Source organism: Euleptes europaea, chromosome 2 (genome assembly GCF_029931775.1).
Source record: "Euleptes europaea isolate rEulEur1 chromosome 2, rEulEur1.hap1, whole genome shotgun sequence".
NCBI lineage: Eukaryota > Metazoa > Chordata > Lepidosauria > Squamata > Sphaerodactylidae > Euleptes > Euleptes europaea.
The window spans coordinates 63,556,770-63,577,179 of NC_079313.1; the positions used below are offsets into that span (position 1 = coordinate 63,556,770).

The 20,410-nt window shown below is 41.6% G+C and overlaps 1 protein-coding gene across 1 annotated transcript in view; it reads right to left on the minus strand.

Annotated features, from left to right (window-relative positions):
- Positions 1 to 20,410, minus strand: part of DNAJC6 (DnaJ heat shock protein family (Hsp40) member C6) — a 47,070-nt gene that overhangs the window by 8,603 nt on the left and 18,057 nt on the right. The window contains exons 6-15 of the mRNA XM_056845460.1: positions 18,813 to 18,946; positions 17,117 to 17,311; positions 14,349 to 14,466; positions 13,273 to 13,352; positions 11,582 to 11,775; positions 11,385 to 11,468; positions 10,420 to 10,866; positions 8,118 to 8,270; positions 6,289 to 6,360; positions 5,437 to 5,571 (exon numbers count right to left, since the gene is read on the minus strand). Coding sequence (XP_056701438.1) covers positions 5,437 to 5,571; positions 6,289 to 6,360; positions 8,118 to 8,270; positions 10,420 to 10,866; positions 11,385 to 11,468; positions 11,582 to 11,775; positions 13,273 to 13,352; positions 14,349 to 14,466; positions 17,117 to 17,311; positions 18,813 to 18,946 — 1,612 coding nt within the window. The remainder of the gene's footprint in view (positions 1 to 5,436; positions 5,572 to 6,288; positions 6,361 to 8,117; positions 8,271 to 10,419; positions 10,867 to 11,384; positions 11,469 to 11,581; positions 11,776 to 13,272; positions 13,353 to 14,348; positions 14,467 to 17,116; positions 17,312 to 18,812; positions 18,947 to 20,410) is intronic.

The window sequence follows — 20,410 nt, forward strand, 5'->3', positions numbered from 1 at the left end:
CAGCAGTTCATCATGCACTGACTCTATGGCGACAATTCTTGGAAGGGTCTAAAGTCCCCTTTGAGGTTTGGACCGATCACAAAAATCTAGCTGCCCTCACGGGGTCCCATAAGCTATCGGCGAAACAACAACGGTGGGCGGAGTTCTTTGCTCAGTTCCGTTTCACCCTGAAGCACGTCCCTGGGAAGCAGAACGTTCTCGCGGATGCCCTCTCCCGTTTACCACAATATCCGGTAAAACTCGAGAGACCCACCAACTCTCTGTTCACCCCTATGCAACGTGGGGCCCTACCTATGCTGGCTGTGCAAACTCGATCCCAGCATCAGCACACCTTACCCAACTTACAAGCTCCGCCAGCCCAACCGGCTGCCCAGCCGCCACCGCAACAAACCGGAGTTCCCGCCCTTCCTACCTCTCCGACCGCCCAGCCGCCTGCAGTCTGCGCGCCGCCGCACGTAAGCACTAGCCCCATAACTGTGTCTAAGATCTCCATGGCCGACGGGGGGCCCCCCTCCAAAATCCCCATCTCCGAGTCCTTTTTAACTGTCCTTCGGGACCAGTGCCTTTTAGAACGTTCCGCTCATACCCTACCTCCTGGTGTTTTGGAACAAGGAGGATCCTGGTACAAGGACTCGAAATTGTATGTACCCAAAGCTCTCCGGAAGGACGTTTTACATTTAGCTCATGGAGCCAAAACAGCTGGGCACTTTGGGTTTCTGAAAACCCTTCACTTATTGCGCAGACAGTTTTGGTGGGGGGGAATGCGTTCCGACATTGACTCCTTCATCCGCAGCTGTCCCGTTTGTGCCGCTGCGAAACGATCGCAGGGCAAACCCCCGGGACTGCTACAACCTCTTGAAACGCCCAGCAAACCTTGGGAAGTGATTGCTATGGACTTCATGACTGATCTCCCTCTCAGTGGGGGTAAAACTGTGTTGTGGGTTGTTACTGATTTGTTTTCTAAGCAAATACATTTGATTCCATGCGCAGGGATCCCCTCTGCTCAGAAACTGGTCCGCCTCTTCGTGACGCATATCTTTCGTTTACATTCGTTTCCGCGTAAGATAATTTGTGACCGCGGAAGTGGTTTCGTTTCTAAGTTTTGGAAAGCTTTCCTCAAGTTGGTGGGAGTGGAACAAGGGTTGTCTAGTGCATACCATCCTCAAACTGATGGTCAAACTGAACGTGTCAATGCTGTACTTGAATGTTATTTACGCTGTTATGTTAACTACCACCAGGATAACTGGGTGGAACTGTTACCTTTAGCAGAATATGCCTACAATAATGCCATGCATCAATCCACAGGTTTTAGCCCATTTTTTGCTGTGTATGGGCAAGATTTCAGTCCCATCGCTCCTGCAGATGATGTGGAGGGGGAGGGGAACCCCGACATTGCCTCCTGGGCACACGCCCTCCGTACCACTTGGCCCTGGCTCGTTAGCAACCTCGACCGGGCCAAACGTAAATACAAAGCGCAAGCTGACAAACATCGCTCCCCCGGGGGTGATCTGCAAGTGGGTGCTTTGGTTTACCTTTCCACCAAAAATCTCCGTTCCACCCAACCGTGCCATAAGCTCAGTGCTAAATTCATTGGCCCTTTCCCCATCACCCGGGTCATAAACCCTGTCACGGTGGAACTGGCTCTCCCCAAATCCTTGAGGCGTGTGCATCCTGTTTTCCACATTAGCCTCCTCAAACCCCATGTTGCTTCTCCACAGTGGCATCCGGACCCACCTCCTGCGCAACCCATCATGGTGGGGGGGGGGAGGAACACTTCGAAGTCTCCAAGATCCTTGACTCCCGTGTTCACCATGGCAACCTGCAATATTTAGTCCGTTGGAAACATTTCCCCCCTGCCTATGACGAATGGGTGCGCGCACGGGATGTCTCCGCCCCCGACCTCGTCGACGCCTTTCACATTGCTTACCCGGATAGACCAGCCCCCTTGCGAACTGGGAGGGGGCCTTGAGGGGAGCAGAATGTCAGGCTGCTATCTCGGTTTCGTTATTGCCTCTGTCTCTGCGCTGTATTGTCTGCCCCCCAAGGTCGCATACCTAGGCCTGGGAACTCAGCTCCTGGGAAACTGTATTCAGCCTATGCGTGTAATCTCCCGCCTTTCCTGCCTTATAATATCTCCCAGCTAGTGAGTCTCTCATAGCTGTCATTTTATTCGTTTGCACTGTATGCCTATTTGACCAGTAAAAGCCATCTGTTTGGACTCTACATGACTTTGTGGTGATTTCTGGTTCTGTGGGCCAAGGGCTGACAGGTATCTAAATAATGTTCCACTGCTCAGAAGTGAAACTTTGCACAAGTTCTTCCACATATTCAGGGGATTCTCCCGTTCCTGTTGTTTCAGAACATCGAGTGAGATTCTGGAGTGGTGGAGCAAGCAGCGAAATTAAGCAGCAAAATAATGAAGTCAGTGTGTACATGGTAAAGTGCCTTGGGTCTATGCACATTCTGGTTCTCAAAACTCTTTAATCTATGACTTTTTAAAAGAAAAGGTTAACAAAAAGTACGGTAGTTATTGATCACACACAGAGAGACACGCCATTGTCTTTAAGCCAGGGACACACAGAAGAGGATTGTTTGTACTGATCTCCTGCACCAGGATATGGTAATTGCTAATTCTCTAGAGTTATGTTGACTGGATAAAGCTCTCAATTCTTTAAGTACAAACAGAAGACACTGAGGGTGAAAACGCATGGTCGCTTTAGCCTCCTTTATTCCCTGTTTCAACCAGGATTCAGCCAGGATCGAACACATGCGTTTCGCCGAACGTGCGTTTGATCCTGGCTGAAACCTGGCTGAAATGGAATAAAGGAAGCTAAAGCGACCATGCGTTTTTGCCCTGACTCAGCATTCCTCACACTTAGAAGAATTCCATCTTAAGACAGGCCTCCTGATCATGTGATGTGGGAGAAGGAGTGCCTGGATTCAGTCTCCAACTTCCAACTGGTGACCAGCTCATACAGAAAAAGACAGCAGTAAATTTAGGCTCAGCAACGTACAAAGTTCTGGATGAGAGGAACATGATTTCACATGCAGGTTGCCCTTTCCAGATTATAACAAACAGGGTTTATCAAACAAAAACCAAATATCCTTAACAACAACAACAAAAGGTGAACAAAAAAAAAGGTGAATCAAGAAGCTTCCTTGTATATCATGAATTATGTCTAGTGTAACAGTGCCAATCCTAAACAGAGCTGCACCCTTCTAAGTCCACTGACTTCAATGGGCTTAGATGGGTGCAACTTTGTTTAGGATTGCTCTGTTAACCTTGAAGACATGAACCAAAGATGCCATACAATGTTTATTCTCAGTTTAGTTTTTAATAAGACCATATTTCTCTTTGTTGCTCAGCTGTGTTTATCAAAGTATCCCCTTTGATAATATATCATTATTCACCTTGGAAATCTTACCAAATCAACACCACCATCACCAATCACATAATTACGGTATGGGATTTAGGCTATTAAAAACTGCCCAGGTTGTTTTGCCATTTAAATTTCAGTGCACCCTGGAAGGCTAGTCGAGACCTTGCATATTCTTCTTTCCCTTAAATCATGCAAGCCCCCACCCCCATATTATAGAATAAATAGAGAAATAACCAGAAGTAGTGTGATGTGTCATTAGACACATTTTTTTTATCTTGCAGAGCAGCAGCAAGCCAGCAGAGGGAAGCGGGATACCTGATTTCAGAACCAATGTGACATTTAAGCAGATGAAGCAGTAAACAGCAGGGGGGGATTCAAGCTGTTACTGGCATAGTAGAAATTAGGAGTCAAGAGAGCTGAAAGGGGAGGGAAGCAATCTATTTACAAAAAGGGAAGAGGAAAAATACTAGAGAAAAATGTATTCCCAGGCTAATGAGATTCTACACAAGCTAGCTACATATGTGTGTATGTGCCACCAAGTCGCAACTGGCTTATGGTGGTCCCAGCAAGGGGCTTTCAAGGCAAGTGGGAAGCAGAGTTGGGATGGCCATTGCCTTCCTCTGCAGAGTCTTCCTTGGTGGTCTCCCTTCCAAGTACTGATCCTGCTTAGCTTCTGAGATCTGGCGAGATTGCCATGTCGCCTCCCTTCCAAAACAAACTAGCTAGTCTTGTTTTATTTTCAGTTCGGTTTTTAACCAGACCATGTTTTTCTTCAGTATCACTGCTTTGTCTTTCAGCTGTTTTATCAACAACCTTTCACCTAGAACGCCAAAACTGCAATGTTGGCAATAACGAGCAGGTTTAGGTGGCCCAATTTGGTAATATAATGTAAAATTCATACAGGTGGTTGCAGTGGTTGGACAAAAAGAGGGGCAGAAATGCCCCTCTGAAGGTTGGTAAAGCCAGGCAGGCAGCAGATGTGAGGCAGAGCAGGGTCTGCAGGTTTTATCAGAGGAGTAAGGAGTTTAAAAATTTGCTTCCTCTAAACTTCAACTTTTTTTTTCTTTTTTTTTTGCAGGGGGGAGTATGAAGTACCATGGAGACATACACTAAAGGCAAAAACATTCAACACCTTTGGGTAAAGCATTCTGTGTTCAAGACTTATAGATTCTGTTATTTGCTTAGCATCTCTCTGCCCCAATACCATTCCTTATTGCTTCCTGTCATCCTAGACTTTGTTGCAAAAGCCCCAAAGCCCATTTTAGGCAAATTCACTGTCTTTAGAATGTGATACGACAACCATTATTTAATCCAGGTACAAAATGTAGCCAGTTAATTATAATGAGTAAAAAGTTAACCAATCTGTGCAAATCAGAAGCATACAGTTCATGTTATCATGAATAAATGGGCAATCAAGGTAAAAATTCCTATTCTACCATTACAATTCTCCTGAAAGCTATTGTAGCAATCCATACACAACCATCAAAGTAACACATTAAATTCAAATCTTTCCTGAAAGGCTGATCAATCATTAGTCTAATGTTACTTGAGTCTTACCTACCTAGCAAGACCCTATATTCTGAATTCCTAGCCTCAACGTCCTCAGCCACATTTCTTCCCACACCCTCCCACACATGAACACACATGAAGCTGCCTTCTACTGAATCAGATCCTTGGTCCATCAAAGTCAGTATTGTCTACTCAGACCAGCAGCAGCTCTCCAGGGTCTCAGGTAGAGATCTTTCACATCTTACCAGATGCACATCCCATCCACATCTTACCAGATTCTTCCTTCTTTCTATTCTTCAGTGTTATATATCTGTAGTGTGGCTATAGGTTTTGGAGAATCATTATGTATATTTATGCCAGTATTTGTTTATTGGCATTCATTTGTTGACTGTGGAAACAGGTTAAGTAGTTAGTTTGTGCAATTCACTTGTGCAATTCACTTGTCACTCTTTACTGTTCTGCATAAAATGCATTTCTGATTAGCCAAGGTTCTGACCACGCATTCCACTCAGGATCTAGTGGGCATACACAATAGGTTTAACCTCACCTGCTAAGTTTGCTCCCAGTGTTCCCAAGTCAGCAAAAGGATCAAGCGTTTGTGGTTTGGTTTGATGTGTTGGAGTGCTATGTACTGATCCCGTGGGGCTTGTAGCAGCTGATTTGCTCCCCCTACCTAGGCTTCCTAAGGAAAAGGGAAGGGGGAAGAATCGTTTACAGAAATAAAACTGTCATAAATTCAATTCAACATGCGCACAAAATAGCTAAAAGTTGAAATTTGGAGAGAAACCATTTGACAATGCTCACACAGGAAAAGCTTTTTAACAAAGAGTGTTGAACATGTTCCAGCAGCCACCTAAGCAATTTTTGGCAAATGCACATTGGGATGGTAATCCTTTAGGCTGCCTCGTTAGATCTCACCATAAAGTGAACAGTTGCTAAAAGAATTCAACCTTGTGCGTGTTCTATGAAGTGGCTTTTGACAATTGCATAAATGTAGCTAGCAGCACTGGGTTGTGTGCCAATTTAGTAGTAGAGAAACCATTAGACATACTTAGGCATACTCAAAGAGATACATGGAGATCCCTTTGTGAGAGACAGTTTTACATTTCATTAGTATTTTTGTAACATCTTTGAGTTATTCTTTTTTTTCCCAAATAGTCTTTTGATTCCAAGGCCTTTTGGTGCTTATTTATATTCAATTTCTGTAAAAATCAATTTTAGACTATTTTTTGCTGTACGTAGTGTTTTTATCACCTCATCACACATGTTCATTATAAAGTAACATGAGCCGCTTAGACAAGGGAAATACATCAGTCAGTATCCAAGGTAATAAATATATACTCCCCATAGCAAAACTGCTTTTGAAAGAGTACAAGGTAAAAATGTATTTTAGACAAACCTGATTTTCTTGGCCAGTCCCAGTCACTTGAAACATCTGGTTGAATGGAAACAGCTGGTGTACTAGAAGGAGCTAAACAAAAGACCATTGCTTATTAACACAGGATCCCCCCACCAAAAAAAGTGAAAACCATAAACAATTATTTTAAAAGAATTTGGCTCTTTAAATGACATAATGGAACTTTTTTCTTTAATTTTATTTACTTTATTTTACTCCATCTTTATCCCCAATAGGAACCCAAATCAGTTTACATCATTCTCATCTACTCCATTTTATCCTCACCATAACCCTGTGAGGTAGGTTAGACTGAGAGTATGTGACTGGCAAGGTGACCCAGCATGCTTCCATGGCAGAGCTGGGATGCTAACCTGTTTGTCTCCGGTCCCAGTCCATCACCCTAACCACTAAGAAACAGTGAAGGGATTGAAGAATTGTTTCCAACCACTTGCCTCAGCAGAGGCTGGAGTCTCACATGTATAAGCAAATGCACATGTATTATATTTTTAAAAAAATTCTGAAACATTGTATACCTTGGCTAGTCAACTTAAGTATACTCTTCTCATTAGAAAATGTGAATATTCCTGGCCTGTCACCCAGAAAACAAATATATTTGAAGTTAGCAGCCCAAATTAGTAAATTTAAATGGACTTTTAAAATGAGGAATTGTTCTTGAGAGCCAACGTGGTATAGTGGTTAAGAGCAGTGGTTTGGAGTGGTGGACTCTGATCTGGAGAACCGCGTTTGATTCCCCATTCCTCCACATGAGTGCCGGAGGCAAATCTGGTGAATTGGATTTCGCCCCCCCCCCACTCCTCCACATGAAGCTAGCAGGGTGACCTTGGGCAAGTCAGAGCTCTTAGAACTCTCTCAGCCCCACCTACCTCACAGGGAGTCTGTTGTGGGGAGGGGAAGGTGATTGTAAGCCAGTTTGATTCTTCCTTAAGTGGTAGAGAAAGTCAGCATATAAAAACCAACTCTTCTTCTTCTTCTTATGCAATATTTAGAGATCTGAAGAGGAATAACCTGTTTTTAAGCCCACTGAAATTTTATAAGATAAACACTATAATTTACAATATTGGCCTACTCCCAAGTTGGGAGTCCCAACCATATACTTTCAAAGTCTTAAGGGCACAAGTTTTTGGAAGATGGCGTGTGGTTTCCACCAATTCCCCTCCCCCATTTTGTTCCTAGGAGGAGGATCATGGACAGCAGAGTGGGCGAAGTGGGGTCTGCAGTGGGAAGTGGGGAGGGGATCAGCAGAGGCTGCTGCATCCTCTTCCAAATGCTTAACAGTGCAGTTGGATATAGATCATTTTGCAGCCCGGTCCTGTGCACATTTATGCAGAAATGTATGTAGTTCGTTCACATTTATTGTAAAAGCCAACCACGACAAAGAGCGAGCCAGACAAGTTGTGCATTCTTAGTCTTATTAACATTCAGGAGGGTGTGGCTTGTTGCATCTAACTTCCAAATTTAGGAATTACATTTTACTACCAAACATGTGATCCAAAACAGAGCTGTAACTGGGGGGGGGGCAAGGAGGGCAGCCACTGCCCCTGTGGCATGCAGAGAGGGTGGCAGAACTGCCTCTCCTACCTGGCATAGAGGCACCTACAGGAGAGGCAGTTCTGCCACCCTCTCTGCATGCCACAGAGGCAGCGGCTGCCCTCCTTGCCCTCCCCAGTTACGGCCCTAATCCAAAACCCATTCAACACATTGTAAGATAAATAGTTTTACCTGACTTTAAAAATAAAATGATTTGCAGAGGTAGGTAGTGAACATTAATAACCTTTCCTAATAATCAAGGAAATACTTTAGATCTTGCTTACCCAAGTTAAAAGGATCCCCTTGCATTGTGGGTGAAGGACTTCTGGCTGTTTGAAGAAAGGGTTCAGCAGTGGCATTTGATGAACCAAGAAAAGAGCCTAGAAGATCTGGGGCAGATTGCTTAGGGCTTCCTCCAAATAAGTCAAAGGCAGTCGCTAAAAGAATAGATATTTTTTTTAAAAGCACATGCATCCTGTTCTTTTAATCACAATACAGTATTTGGCTGGGTTCTTTTGCTCCAGAATGTTTCTACATTGTTCCTAATCTTTTTCTGTCTTCTCGTACACATAATATAACATAATCAGCTTAAGCAGAATTTATAGTTATGCCAAGTCAAATATTATGTAAGAGAGATTCATTTACAGGTTTTTCACAGTTTACTCTCATCTTCAGAGGGAAAAAACAGAAGTGGCTGAAAATAGAATGACAACTTTCTCCAAATTACTTTGGAGCTGGAAGTTTATAAGACAATGTTTATGTTCTGACTTATTCACTAGGAGGACCAAACAAGAAACCAACAGAGGCAATACCTCCTTTCCGCAATTACCAAAGAAGCCTGACTATAAAACTCACCAAGGTTATGCAACTATTACTATGCACTCCTAAACAGAGTTACACTCTTCTAAGTCCATTGAGTCGCTTCCGACTCATAGGGTCGCCATGAGTCGGAAGCGACTTGATGGCACTTAACACACACACACACACACACACACACACATGTCCATTGAGGTTAATGGGCTTAGAAGGGTGTACCTCTGCTCAGGATGGCACTGATAGATACTTAAGAATCTTCCTTGGACTTACATTAGTAACAGGGTTTTTTCTTTTCTTTTTAGGAGCACCTTCCTTGTTTATTCAGTGTTCATCACTGCTTATGTACATAAATTACAGTAGTTCAATAACCTGGGGAATTTCCTTCAGTTAGCATTTCTTCTTTATTCACCACTACTTAAAATGTTTAGACAATAAGGGACAGCCTAGTTATGAAGAAGTTACAAGGCTAGGGGGAAAATCATACTGGAAGATGGAGAGGCCAAATCTGTAGCCCTATGCACACTTACCTGGGAGTAAACCCCATTGAAGGACTTACTTCTAAGTAATCTGCATAGGATTGCCCTGCAAAAAAGGACCCCTGACTATTGGCTAAGTTGTAGTGCATCAAATATTCCATCAGCTCAGGGTGCACACGTCAACAATATTAATTCACCACAGCTTTGATGAAGGGTCAGTTTGGTTAGGAGAAAAGTACCATACAGGTCAAAGGACAGGAAGGGCACTGTGTTGTAGACAGGAATACTGAGTAGACCCTAAAAAGCAGGGACTTTAGCAGCAGGGTAACTGAGGGAAGGCAAGGGAGACTGCAGAATGTGGAATAAGAAATGGGGACCTGGGGGAAAATGGGAGAACCATATAGCTGAGGAAAGGGGGTCACTAGGCAGAAAGAGAAAGGAAAGGAGAACATTTTGAGAAAAATGTCACACAGGCACAGTAACTCTTTCCAGTTGGCAGGCACAGAAACTTTGAAAACTACAGCAGTGCCATATCAGGAGGCATGGAAGGTGGAAGCAGATAGGATCTGGATTTCAAATTTGAATTATCCAGCCAACTTCATTGGCTGCTGCATATCTCTAGTTGCAGGCATAACACTGTCCATCTAGCACAACCAGCCACATGTGAGCCATTTCCTATTATCTTACTTGCAAATGGAAACACTGAGGAATGAGTCATGTACTCTCTCCATGCACAGCTGCCACAAAAATGCTGAGATGCATTAAGCTCACACGTCTCCTTCTAGCATGTACTAAGCAAGGACAGGTCTTTAATGCTATTGGAAGTCAATTAGGAAGTTAGGGTGGCAGGCTAAAAAGTCACCCACATGGAGCTCAGCATGCATCAGAGGCAGTTATAACATGCACTGGCCCTTCAACAAACATTACGGGGCTGGAGATCAGTAGAGTATTATACGTCAGCAAAGTTCTAAGGAGGGTGTGCAGCCATGTAACTAGCAGTAGGAATGCTGTCTCTGGTCTTACAGAAACTGTGACCAGAATCATTCAAGACAGCATGAGTTTATGGTTTATTTCAGCTCCTGAAATTCCTTGTTCACTCAGTTAACAGCCACAAAATAACAACACTTTCAGCACCAGTTTTTAAAATCTTGGTTGTATAAAGGAGCCCTTAAAATGGAAATGCCCCCTGTCTCTCTTTTGATCTAAACCCCCATTCCAGCAGCCATCACACAAAAGACATTAACACTTAAGAGAGAGAGAGAGAAAATCAGATGCCACAGTTGGAAATGATTACCTTCTCCTATTCTTGGGGACAAAGACGGGGATGCAGAAGTGGCAGACCGTTGTGGGGTGGAGTGTGCAGACCCAGTCCCACCCATCTGAAAGACATCCTCAACAGCTGACTGTCTACCTTGGCTTGGACTCCCAGAATGACCAGCTCCAAAGAGATCACTCAACAAGTCTGAGTTGGAGGGGGGTGCAGTGGGAGCTGCTGGGAAGTTTTTGTCCATAGAGCTGCCATCCAAACCCAAAAGGTCCACATCTTCAGGGGGTGGTGGACCTGGTGGTTCTTGTTGCTTTTTGCTGTGCTTTGGTGGCCCGTGGAGTTTGTCAGTGCTCGTGTTACTGTGCTGGCTGGAGAGGGATAAGAGTTCATCATCGGACTGCTCACTTTCTTCATGCACCAGGGCTGCCCGATCTTCAGAGCTGGGGTGTGAACCGCTTCTTTCCAATTTTTGATCTAAGTGGTCAAATCTTAAAATTAGCTGATAGTTCTTTTGGTCTTCTGATATTACATAGAGAAGAAAGCAAATCTTTTTTACAAGCCATATGTGGAATCAACATAAATCATTAACATTACGTACAATACTTATTTACACTTTAACCAAAAGTACCTGAATTTTTAAACTCGTAACAGACAATGAAATTCTCAAAATATGGAACTGGGGAGACAAGAAGACTGACATGCAATGATTTTCCAAGGATTATTCTTATAAGCAACGGCAACAAGGGTGAGAACAAAATCTGCCTGGCATCAGTGTCTGCTCAGATCTCCAAAGCTTTCTGGAGCAAAGTGACCATGGTGAAAGCAGTTGTGCAGGTGCTAGCCAGTTCCTTCCTACAACGAAACACATGATTTCTCTCTCTGTGAACAAACCATTGCCAAACTCATAGACAAGCAATGAGATGTCAGAGGAGAGGTATAACAATATTTGTCAGTGGTGAATGATAAGTTACTCAACATGAAATTCCATGTACCTTGCCAGCTGAGAGTTGACAAGAATGCTCCTTGCCCAGCAGTCTTTAGGTTATCTTGTGATGCATCTCCAGGAGGACCTCTACCTGTAAGTAACAAAGAGTCAAAACAAACCAACAGGTAAGAAAAATGCAAAGCAATCACATTTCATATTGGCATGCAAACTAGAAATGATACGGAAGAACAACATAACATTTACCTGCCATGGCAAGGGTATCTTGGTGTTCCTGGTGAGAAGAGAAAAGTATGCTTGGGTTGATGTCTTTTGTTGTGAAGTTCTCCCATGGAGGAGTTAGGTCAGTCTGTCTATCAGCAGATTCTATTTCTATCTCCAGCATGACATGAAACAGTTGGGGATATTTCTCTGGAGAGTCGCATGCGTCCAGTTCAGGTCTAAACATAGACAGAAAGTTCTTCCAATTAAAAATTCATTAAACCAAACCATTTGTTGATGAAGTTTTAAAATCAAATCTTGTTGACCAGCCTGTGTGTGTAGAAGCTTTCTGATGACAGATGCCCCAACAATTGCTCCAGTCAGTCAGAGACCCATCTCAATAGCCTTGCTGCTACACCCACTGCCATCTAACTACTCGCCCACTTGGCAATTGCTGGATTCTTCATCTGGTAGCAGAGACAGAAAAACAAAGCAACCGCTGTAGCATGACTGCTGAGAGAACAGGAAAGGGACTCTTCAACTGGCTGTACAGAGATCCCAAGGCTTTTGTACATACAGAGGCTGGTTCATAGATTCCTGTGTGAATAAGCCCATACATACTAGCCATCCGATCCAGAAAGGAGGGGTGCATACTCCTTGGCTTGGCTCCTTTATTTGTTCTTCTAGCATTTTGCAGGCAGTGGGTGTTGTCTGCCTTGGTTACTCACACTTAGTACTCATTTCTGAAGCATTTCAGCCGAACTTGTGTGAACAGTTCATTTTGGGGCCAAAAGATGTATACGAATACATAAGCTGCCTTACACTGAGTAAGTCCATTGATTCATCTATCTCAATAACATCTCCCTGACTGGTAGAAGCTCTTATGGAGAGTAACATCTTTCCCAACCCCTTCTACCAGAGATCCCTTTAACTCAAGATCTGGGACTTCCTTCATGCAAAGCATGGGGCCTGCCGCTGAACTGCACACTTTAAACATCACATCCCTTCCACTTTGCAATTCAGTCTTAACAAAAACAAATCTGGATGGGAAGAGGAATATTCACGCATTCCCTCCATGAGCTCTGTGTCTAGCTCTAAGTTCAACAGGTATTCTATTTGATTACTGAACAGGAATAACAAGTGAGGGGTTTGTTGGTTTGTTTTGGTGGGAAAAGGATGCCTACTGTTTTAAAAGCAAGAATTTATTTGAGAGTTTGCATTCATTGCTTTTCTAAATTTTGTAATATTGTTAGGTAGTGTCGAAGGCTTTCACGGTCAGAGAGACACTGTCCTTCAGTGTTACTCCTCTGAAGATGCCTGCCACAGCTGCTGGCGAAACGTCAGGAAAGAAAATACCAAGACCACGGTTACACAGCCCGGATAACCTACAAGAACCAATTGTTAGGTAGATTTATCAGAAATCCACAACCATCCATTTTTCTTCCTACACCTTCAGAAGAAGCTGTGCAGGATTGAATGAAGACTAAAGTGCTTCATAACAAGCCACAAGAATGCCAATACAATTCTGTATTTGGAGGATGCTACATTTCTGCTAGTCTGGGTTTAAATGCATTTCAGTAACTTCAAAATGCAAATATATTCAAAATATAGCCAGCAGTGGTGTGTATTGATATTCCTGAATAATTTTGCCACATCATTCAGTGAAGATCTTCAGCTTCATGGAGTAAGTATATCTCACTCCACTTCATTGTTGTTCTCATTTGCAGGATACTTACTTATTAAATTTTAACACAGTTGTTCCCAGAGCTATGAATCCAGTGTGAAACTGAATCTGGAATATTTGTGTGTTCGACATCTGGAAGCAAAACCAAAATTAAGATTAAAAAAACCTCAGATGTATAAAGAATGAGCCAGACAGTTTTACTTCACTGTAACTGTATCTATAGACAAGGGTACTTTAGTTAATTGTGGCTTCTGGATCTTTTATTTTTGTTTTAATCTTGCTAAACCTTTGAATTGTATTTTTATATCTTTTAAAAATTGTTTTATGCCTGCTGCCTTTACTAACCCTGTGATTAAAAAGTGGGTGGTATAAATGCCTTCAGTAAATTAAGAGAAGTCATGTCTTTATCAGATCACAAAACATTTTTGACCAGAACTGGAACAGGAACCTAGTAATTCAAATTGTCCTATTGGTTGGATCCCACAGAAAGATTTCTGTGGAGGGAAAGCAGAAATGTCGCTGATTCCCCTTCCTGCTACAGACCTCTGACTTCTCCCCTTATGCTGTTCCTTTCCCCCAGAAACAGCATTTCAGAGGGGATTTGAGGCTGCAGGGAAGTCCCACCCTGTAGATGGCCATTCCTTCTATCCATAAATATATATGGTGAATCCAGGCCATAGTTTGTCACAACCACATATAACTACATCCACAATAATTGTACAAATCGACAGTATTGTACAAATAATCATAATGCAGTCAAAAGATTATGGCACTTTCTTCTAGATTTATCTGTAATCAAGAGAGACCCAGACAGAAACAAATGACAGATCTCATTACCTAGCTGTACGCAGAAATTCAGATCATCATTTTCTCTTATATCAACACAAAAATTATGTTTGACCATTCAAAGTGATCCTTTATGTACCCAGGAGTTTTCAGAGAAAATCATGACTACCACAGTCCAGAGTTTTGTGATAGAGTAGATAGAGTACTGTTCCACCAGTACTGCAGAAAGATCCTGCTTCTGATTATAACATTCTACCCCTTACAATATGAATGTATTTTTAAGACAATCCAACCATTTCATCTATTTTATTTATGCATTTCAAAACATAGACGAAGTCATACTTTAGCCTGAAGCCGTCCACCAATGGTTGATCGCATGTGGTAAACAGAAATTACTACATCACCATGGACAGTGACTCCTAGTGGAATTACGATTTTCCCTTCTTGAACACGGAACTCTCTAAAGAAAAATAAAATAAAACCTCATATTACATTCATGGGAAAATTCAATATTCAACATTCAATTTACTCACATAGAACGCCAAAAGTTTTATTCCTTACTTTAGGGAGCCTCTTAAACATTGGTATCTTGATATATTTTACAGTTTTATCGTTCAACGTCCAGTACAGTTACTAAGTTCAAGTGAACATGAACCAGAGGAACTATGGGTTGAAGCCAGAGATATCAAGAAAGAATGCACAAAGACTATGCCTGTAGTCAAAAGAAATGGCAAGCCTCGATGGATGACTGAGCAAACTCTTAAAATTGCTAAAGATAGATGAGAAGCAAAAGTAAAAGGTAACAGAAACAGACTCAAAAGTCTAAATGTAGCATTACAGTAACCAGCATGTAGAGATAAAAAGAGAATGATTATAATAACCTGAAACAGAAGTAGAAGAAATAGAAGAACAAGAGATCTGCTCTTCAAGGTCCAAGAAATCAAAGCAAAATTTAAAGCATGATCAGGCATGCTGAAAGATCAACACGGAAATACATTAACTGAACAGGACAAAATAAAGAAAAGATGGGAACAATACACTGAGGAACTATGCAGAAGAGATTAAAGGATGACAGATTCCTTCCAAGATGAATCTTTGAACAAGAACTTACAGTTTTAGAAAGTGAAATGAAAGCTGCACGGAAAGCAATTGGGAAAAACAAATCACCAGGCACAGATGGGATATCAATAGAGCTATTTCAAACCACAGAAATGGAGTCCATCAAAATCTTGACAAGAATATACCAACAAGTATGGAAAACAAAACAATGGCCCACAGACTGGAAACAATCAATTTACATTCCAATTCCAAAAAAAGAAGACACCAAAGACTGCAGCAACTATGAGACCATCACAGTAATTTCTCACGTGAGTAAAGTGATGTTCAAAACCTTACAACAAAGACTGTAACCATATATGGAATGAGAAATGCAGAAGTTAAAGCTGGATTCAGAAAAGGAAGAGGCACTAGAAATCATATTGCAAATTTGCATTCCCTACTGGAGCATACGAGAGAATTTCAGAAGGAAATCAGTTTGTGTTTCATAGATTACAGCAAAGCTTTTGCCTGTGTGGATCATGAAAAGCTATGGCTGGTTTTAAAGGAAATGGGCATGCCACAGCATGTGATTGTTTTGATGCACAACTGTATTCCAGACAAGAGACTACTGTTAGGACAGAATATGGAGAAACAGAATAGTTTCCAATTGACAAAGGTGACAGATAAGGTTGTATTTTACTTCCCTGTCTCATCCATCTATATGCAGAACATATCATAAGGAAAAACAGGATTAGATTTAGATGAAGGTGGGGTGAAAATTGGTGGAAGGAACATTAATAATTTGAGATATGCAGACAACACCACATTACTGACAAAAAAACCCTGAAGACTTGAAATGACTACTGCTGAAGGTTAAAGCAGAGAGTGCCAAAGCAGAATTACAGCTGAACATCAAGAAGACAAAAGTAATGACTACTGGTGAATTACTCAACTTTAAGGTTGACAATAAAGAAACTGAAACTATTCAAGAATTTTTGTTCCTTGGCTCTGTCGTTAACCAAAAGGGAGACTGCAACCAAGATATCAGAAGGAGATTGAGACTAGGAAGGGCAGCCATGAAGGAAGTAGAAAAGATTCTTAAGTGTAATGATGTGTCACTGGTGACCAAGATCAGGTTAATTCAAATCAAATCAAATCACACCTTTATTGGCCTAAAAGTAAATACATATTGAGGTTAAAAGGAGATTTATAAACTTTGAACGGGCATCTCTTCCTTACAACATTAAAAAAAATTATAACTTCAATATAAGATCAGGTTAATTCATGCCATAGTATTTCCTATTACTATGTATGGGTGTGGAAGTTGGACAATGAAGAAAGCTGACAAGAAGAAAGTAGATTCCTTTGAAATGTGGTGTTGGAGGAGAATTTTACAGATACCATGGACTGCCAAAAAGACAAATCAGTGGGTTCTAGATCAAATCAAGCCTGAACTCTCCCTAGAAGGTAAAATGACTAAACTGAGGCTATCGTAATTTGGTCACATTATGAGAAGACAAGAGTCACTGGAAAAGACAATAATGCTAGGAAAAGTGGAAAGCAGCAGGAAAGAGGAAGACCCAGCATGAGATGGATTGACTCTACAAAGGAAGCCACAGCCCTCAAGACCTGGGGAAGACTATTAACGATAGGACATTTTGGAGGTCATTAATTCGTAGGGTTGCCGTGAGTCAGAAGCGACTTGATGATACTTAACACACACACAGTTCAAGGGAGCTGTTCCGATAACAATACAAATGCAAATCTTTTATCGGTTTTAATTTGCATTTCAACAGCATTTCCCTGCTTAATCCACAAAACTAGTTGACAACTAGGGACTGCATGTTCCACAAACAGCACTTTAGACCATTCTATGCAAACAATGTGCAACGCACATCTGTTTCACTACATGGACAGCTGATGATATTCACACATTCCATACAGTTTGAACAGAATCTCATACAATCAATCTAGAATGTATAATGTTTGAAATAGTCGATAATCAAGATCACATTTAACATCAAAACCCTGTACATACAAAATTCTCCAAGCTCAACATAATGGGGACTTACTTCATTCTTTCATATTCTTGAGAAGTTGTGAAGATTCTAGTTTCTCCAATCAGAATATCACAGAAAGGCCGGCAGCCATTTCTTTGCTTGTTGAAACAGGGCACTGGGCTGAGAATCACTGCTTTGATGGTTAGAGGCTTGCAATGAGGCTGAATGGGCTTGTCTGCTATTAAATCACAAATATATCCTATGTACCTGCAATGAGAAAGAAAATTAGAATGATTAAAAAGACACAGTTCACATAACTGCTTCCATACCATAATAGATACATATTTGGAACTTGCTCAATTTGCCATAATCTAACGTTCTCAACAGCAGAAACCGTGCCGTCATGGGACAGGAATAACAGACCTTGGTAATTTCTTTAGAAACTCAAGGGAGAAAATCAGAAACATCTTTCTAGGTCTGATGCACTTTCATTTAAAAGCACTAGAAGTATTTTGGTTCTGTCCCCTGATACCAGGACTATCATTAAATCAAGCATCATAGCAACATGTCACAAATAGTCTTACAGTGCAATCCTAAACAGTGTTAGCCTTCCAAGAACGCTGAAGTCAATCAGTTTAGAAGGGTGTAACTCAGTTTAAGATCACAGTGTAAGTGTTAACACTACTGCTAAAGCTTTTCTGCTTGGGATAAAATTTAATCCAGAAGTCAGAGTGTGAATTCTTATTCCCATTTATTTGGGAGTATGTGTGTGTGTGCCATCAAGCCACAGCTGACTTATGGCAACCCTGTAGGGTTTTCAAGGCAAGAGACATTCGGAGGTGGTTTGCCATTGCCTGCCTCCGTGTGGGCTGAGAGAGTTCTGTGGGAACAGTGACTGGCCCAAGGTCACCCAGCAGGCTTCATGGGGAGGAGTGGGAAATTGAACCCAGTTCTCCGGATTAGACCCTGCTGTTCTTAACCACTATGCCACGCTGGCTCTCTTATTCTGGAGTAAACCCATTTTAATGGGATTGAAGTTGGAGACAGTGGCACTGGATTGTCTTTAGGGAAACCTCTATTTCCTTTCACCTTTATTCCTTTACTCTTACATATACCTGGCTTTAGAGTGAAGGTTCAGTGACACATGTGTGCTTTCTTCACCCCATCCCGAAGTATTAAACAATTTTAATGTGTTTTAATGCTTTAAGGCTTTTGTCTACACACTTTGGAATTGGGGAGGGGGCTTCCTGACTAATACAGTGGCCAGGCAATCAGCACTATACACAACCCTGATATGGGAGGTGTGAGGGGATGAGTGATTTTGTGACTGATATAAGAGCTAGCTGATCAGAGTTGTGCAAATCCAGTGTTTCCACCAACAGATTAAGAAGTTTCCCTTCTACATATGTCACAAATGCAGGCAGTGTGTTCAGCTCAATTTATACACTTTCCCCAGTCTAATTCCATAGAATCTGAGAGTTGGAACACAGCCGTAGGGATTCAAAGCCTTAAAGCATATGTTAAACTGGGACAGTTGAACCCTGAGCTGAACGTACTGATGGAACATTGTCCCATCCTTTTATTTACTCTGCACATCTGCCCTTAATCATTTACATATTTGAATAACCTGACACACTTTATTACCTTTAATTCTGATACTGAAAAGGGCTAGGAAGGGTAGAGTTGGCTAAAATTGAGATCAAAATAGTAAGAAAGGGCAATCACAAGAAGAAATCACATAGACAGTTAGGAAATGTGTGTGCTATACCTTCTATGGGATGGCCAAAGAATTATTCCAGGTCGCTTTGAATTTAGCAACTGAATGGCAGGAACTGGATTAGAGAAGAGATGACAGAAACAGAACATTGCAGTGACCAGGACTGCTGACGCTACACGACCATCCTGTCAAACAAAACGCAAGAGCATCCATCAGGAAGAATCTTGCCATCTAATTGGCCTTTTTTCTACCTAATGCTTACAGTACTATGTGAGCAAGAATCTCTCAGTGGGGAAACTTCCTCGGCAACATCTGAAGCTCTTAGGCTGCTTTCTTCCAATAAAAAATTGAACAGAATTGTACTGGCAAATCAGCAGTAAATATCTACCGGAATGCTGATAGTTTAAATGTTTTTCTAAAACGTTAAGAGATGGAAAAGCAAGTTTGTTTTTTTACAAAAACAGATTCTTATGGTACTGTAAAATATTTCATGGCCCTTTGATCCTATTATTTACTATTTTTTTCTTTATATGTCTTTATCTTCATAAAAATCATTGATTTTTGTCTGCTTGCATGCAGGTGATGAAACAACTCTTCTGTGTCATGAGCCCTTTTTCCAACCCTTTTACCAGCGTCCATTGCGCTAGATAAAAACACTTTTACCAAATGGCCAGATTAAGAAAACGCCAGACTGGTAATAGGGCAGGACTCAAATCTCAGACCTCAAATCTGAAGGAGACTCAGACTTTCCTTAGTACAGCCACCACTCTATAAAATTCTTATCCACGCTAAAAAGCAGATCTTATCAAATAGCTGGTTATAAGCACTGACTTGCAGTCCTGATTCAGATGTTTCAACAGTGTCTTTAAGCAGCCTTCCAGCTGTAACCCCTCTCAGTTGTCGAGTTGTAAGAGTTTAGCAAACATGTCTTATCTCAAAATTTTAAAAAACTCCCACTTATAACAATTTCTCTTCTAGGCAGCTTCGAAGCAGTTTACCTCTAAGCCTCTAGACCAATTTAGATAAAAGGAAAAGAAATGTTGAGGAACGGCATAAACAGACAAAACCTCAAGAGACGTTCAGACAGAAGTTGTTACTCCATCGCCATCTTGAAGCTCCTTCCAGACTATCTTTCTTTATATATCTTTATCAGAATCTTTAGATAAACACACACATATATGCAAGCCAGCCTAGTGAGGACTCTATATGAATATGACAAAGTACATGAAAGCTAATGCTAGACTCAAAACCAGTTAGCTTTTAAGGTGCCACAAGACTCCTGTTGGTTTTTGCTGCAACAGACTAACATAGCTACTTCCCTGGAGTTTTCATGCGGTAGATTAATGGACCCAGCGCTTCACAAAACCTTTAAAGAACAAAAGATGGTGAATCCAGACAATGACAATTGATTAAAAAGCCCACTTATGTCCCCAAATACTGTAGAAGAATAATAGGTTTTTACATCCTGCTTTTCTCTACATTAGCGAGTCTCAAAGTGGCTTACAATCAACATTCCCTTTGTCTCCCCACAACTGACACCTATAGTCAACTACAGTCCCATTTCCACTGCACAAGTATCTTCCTTCTTTCCCTTTCAATCACTACCAACACCTGAAGTCAACAGGACCCACATCATCATCCAGAGTAAA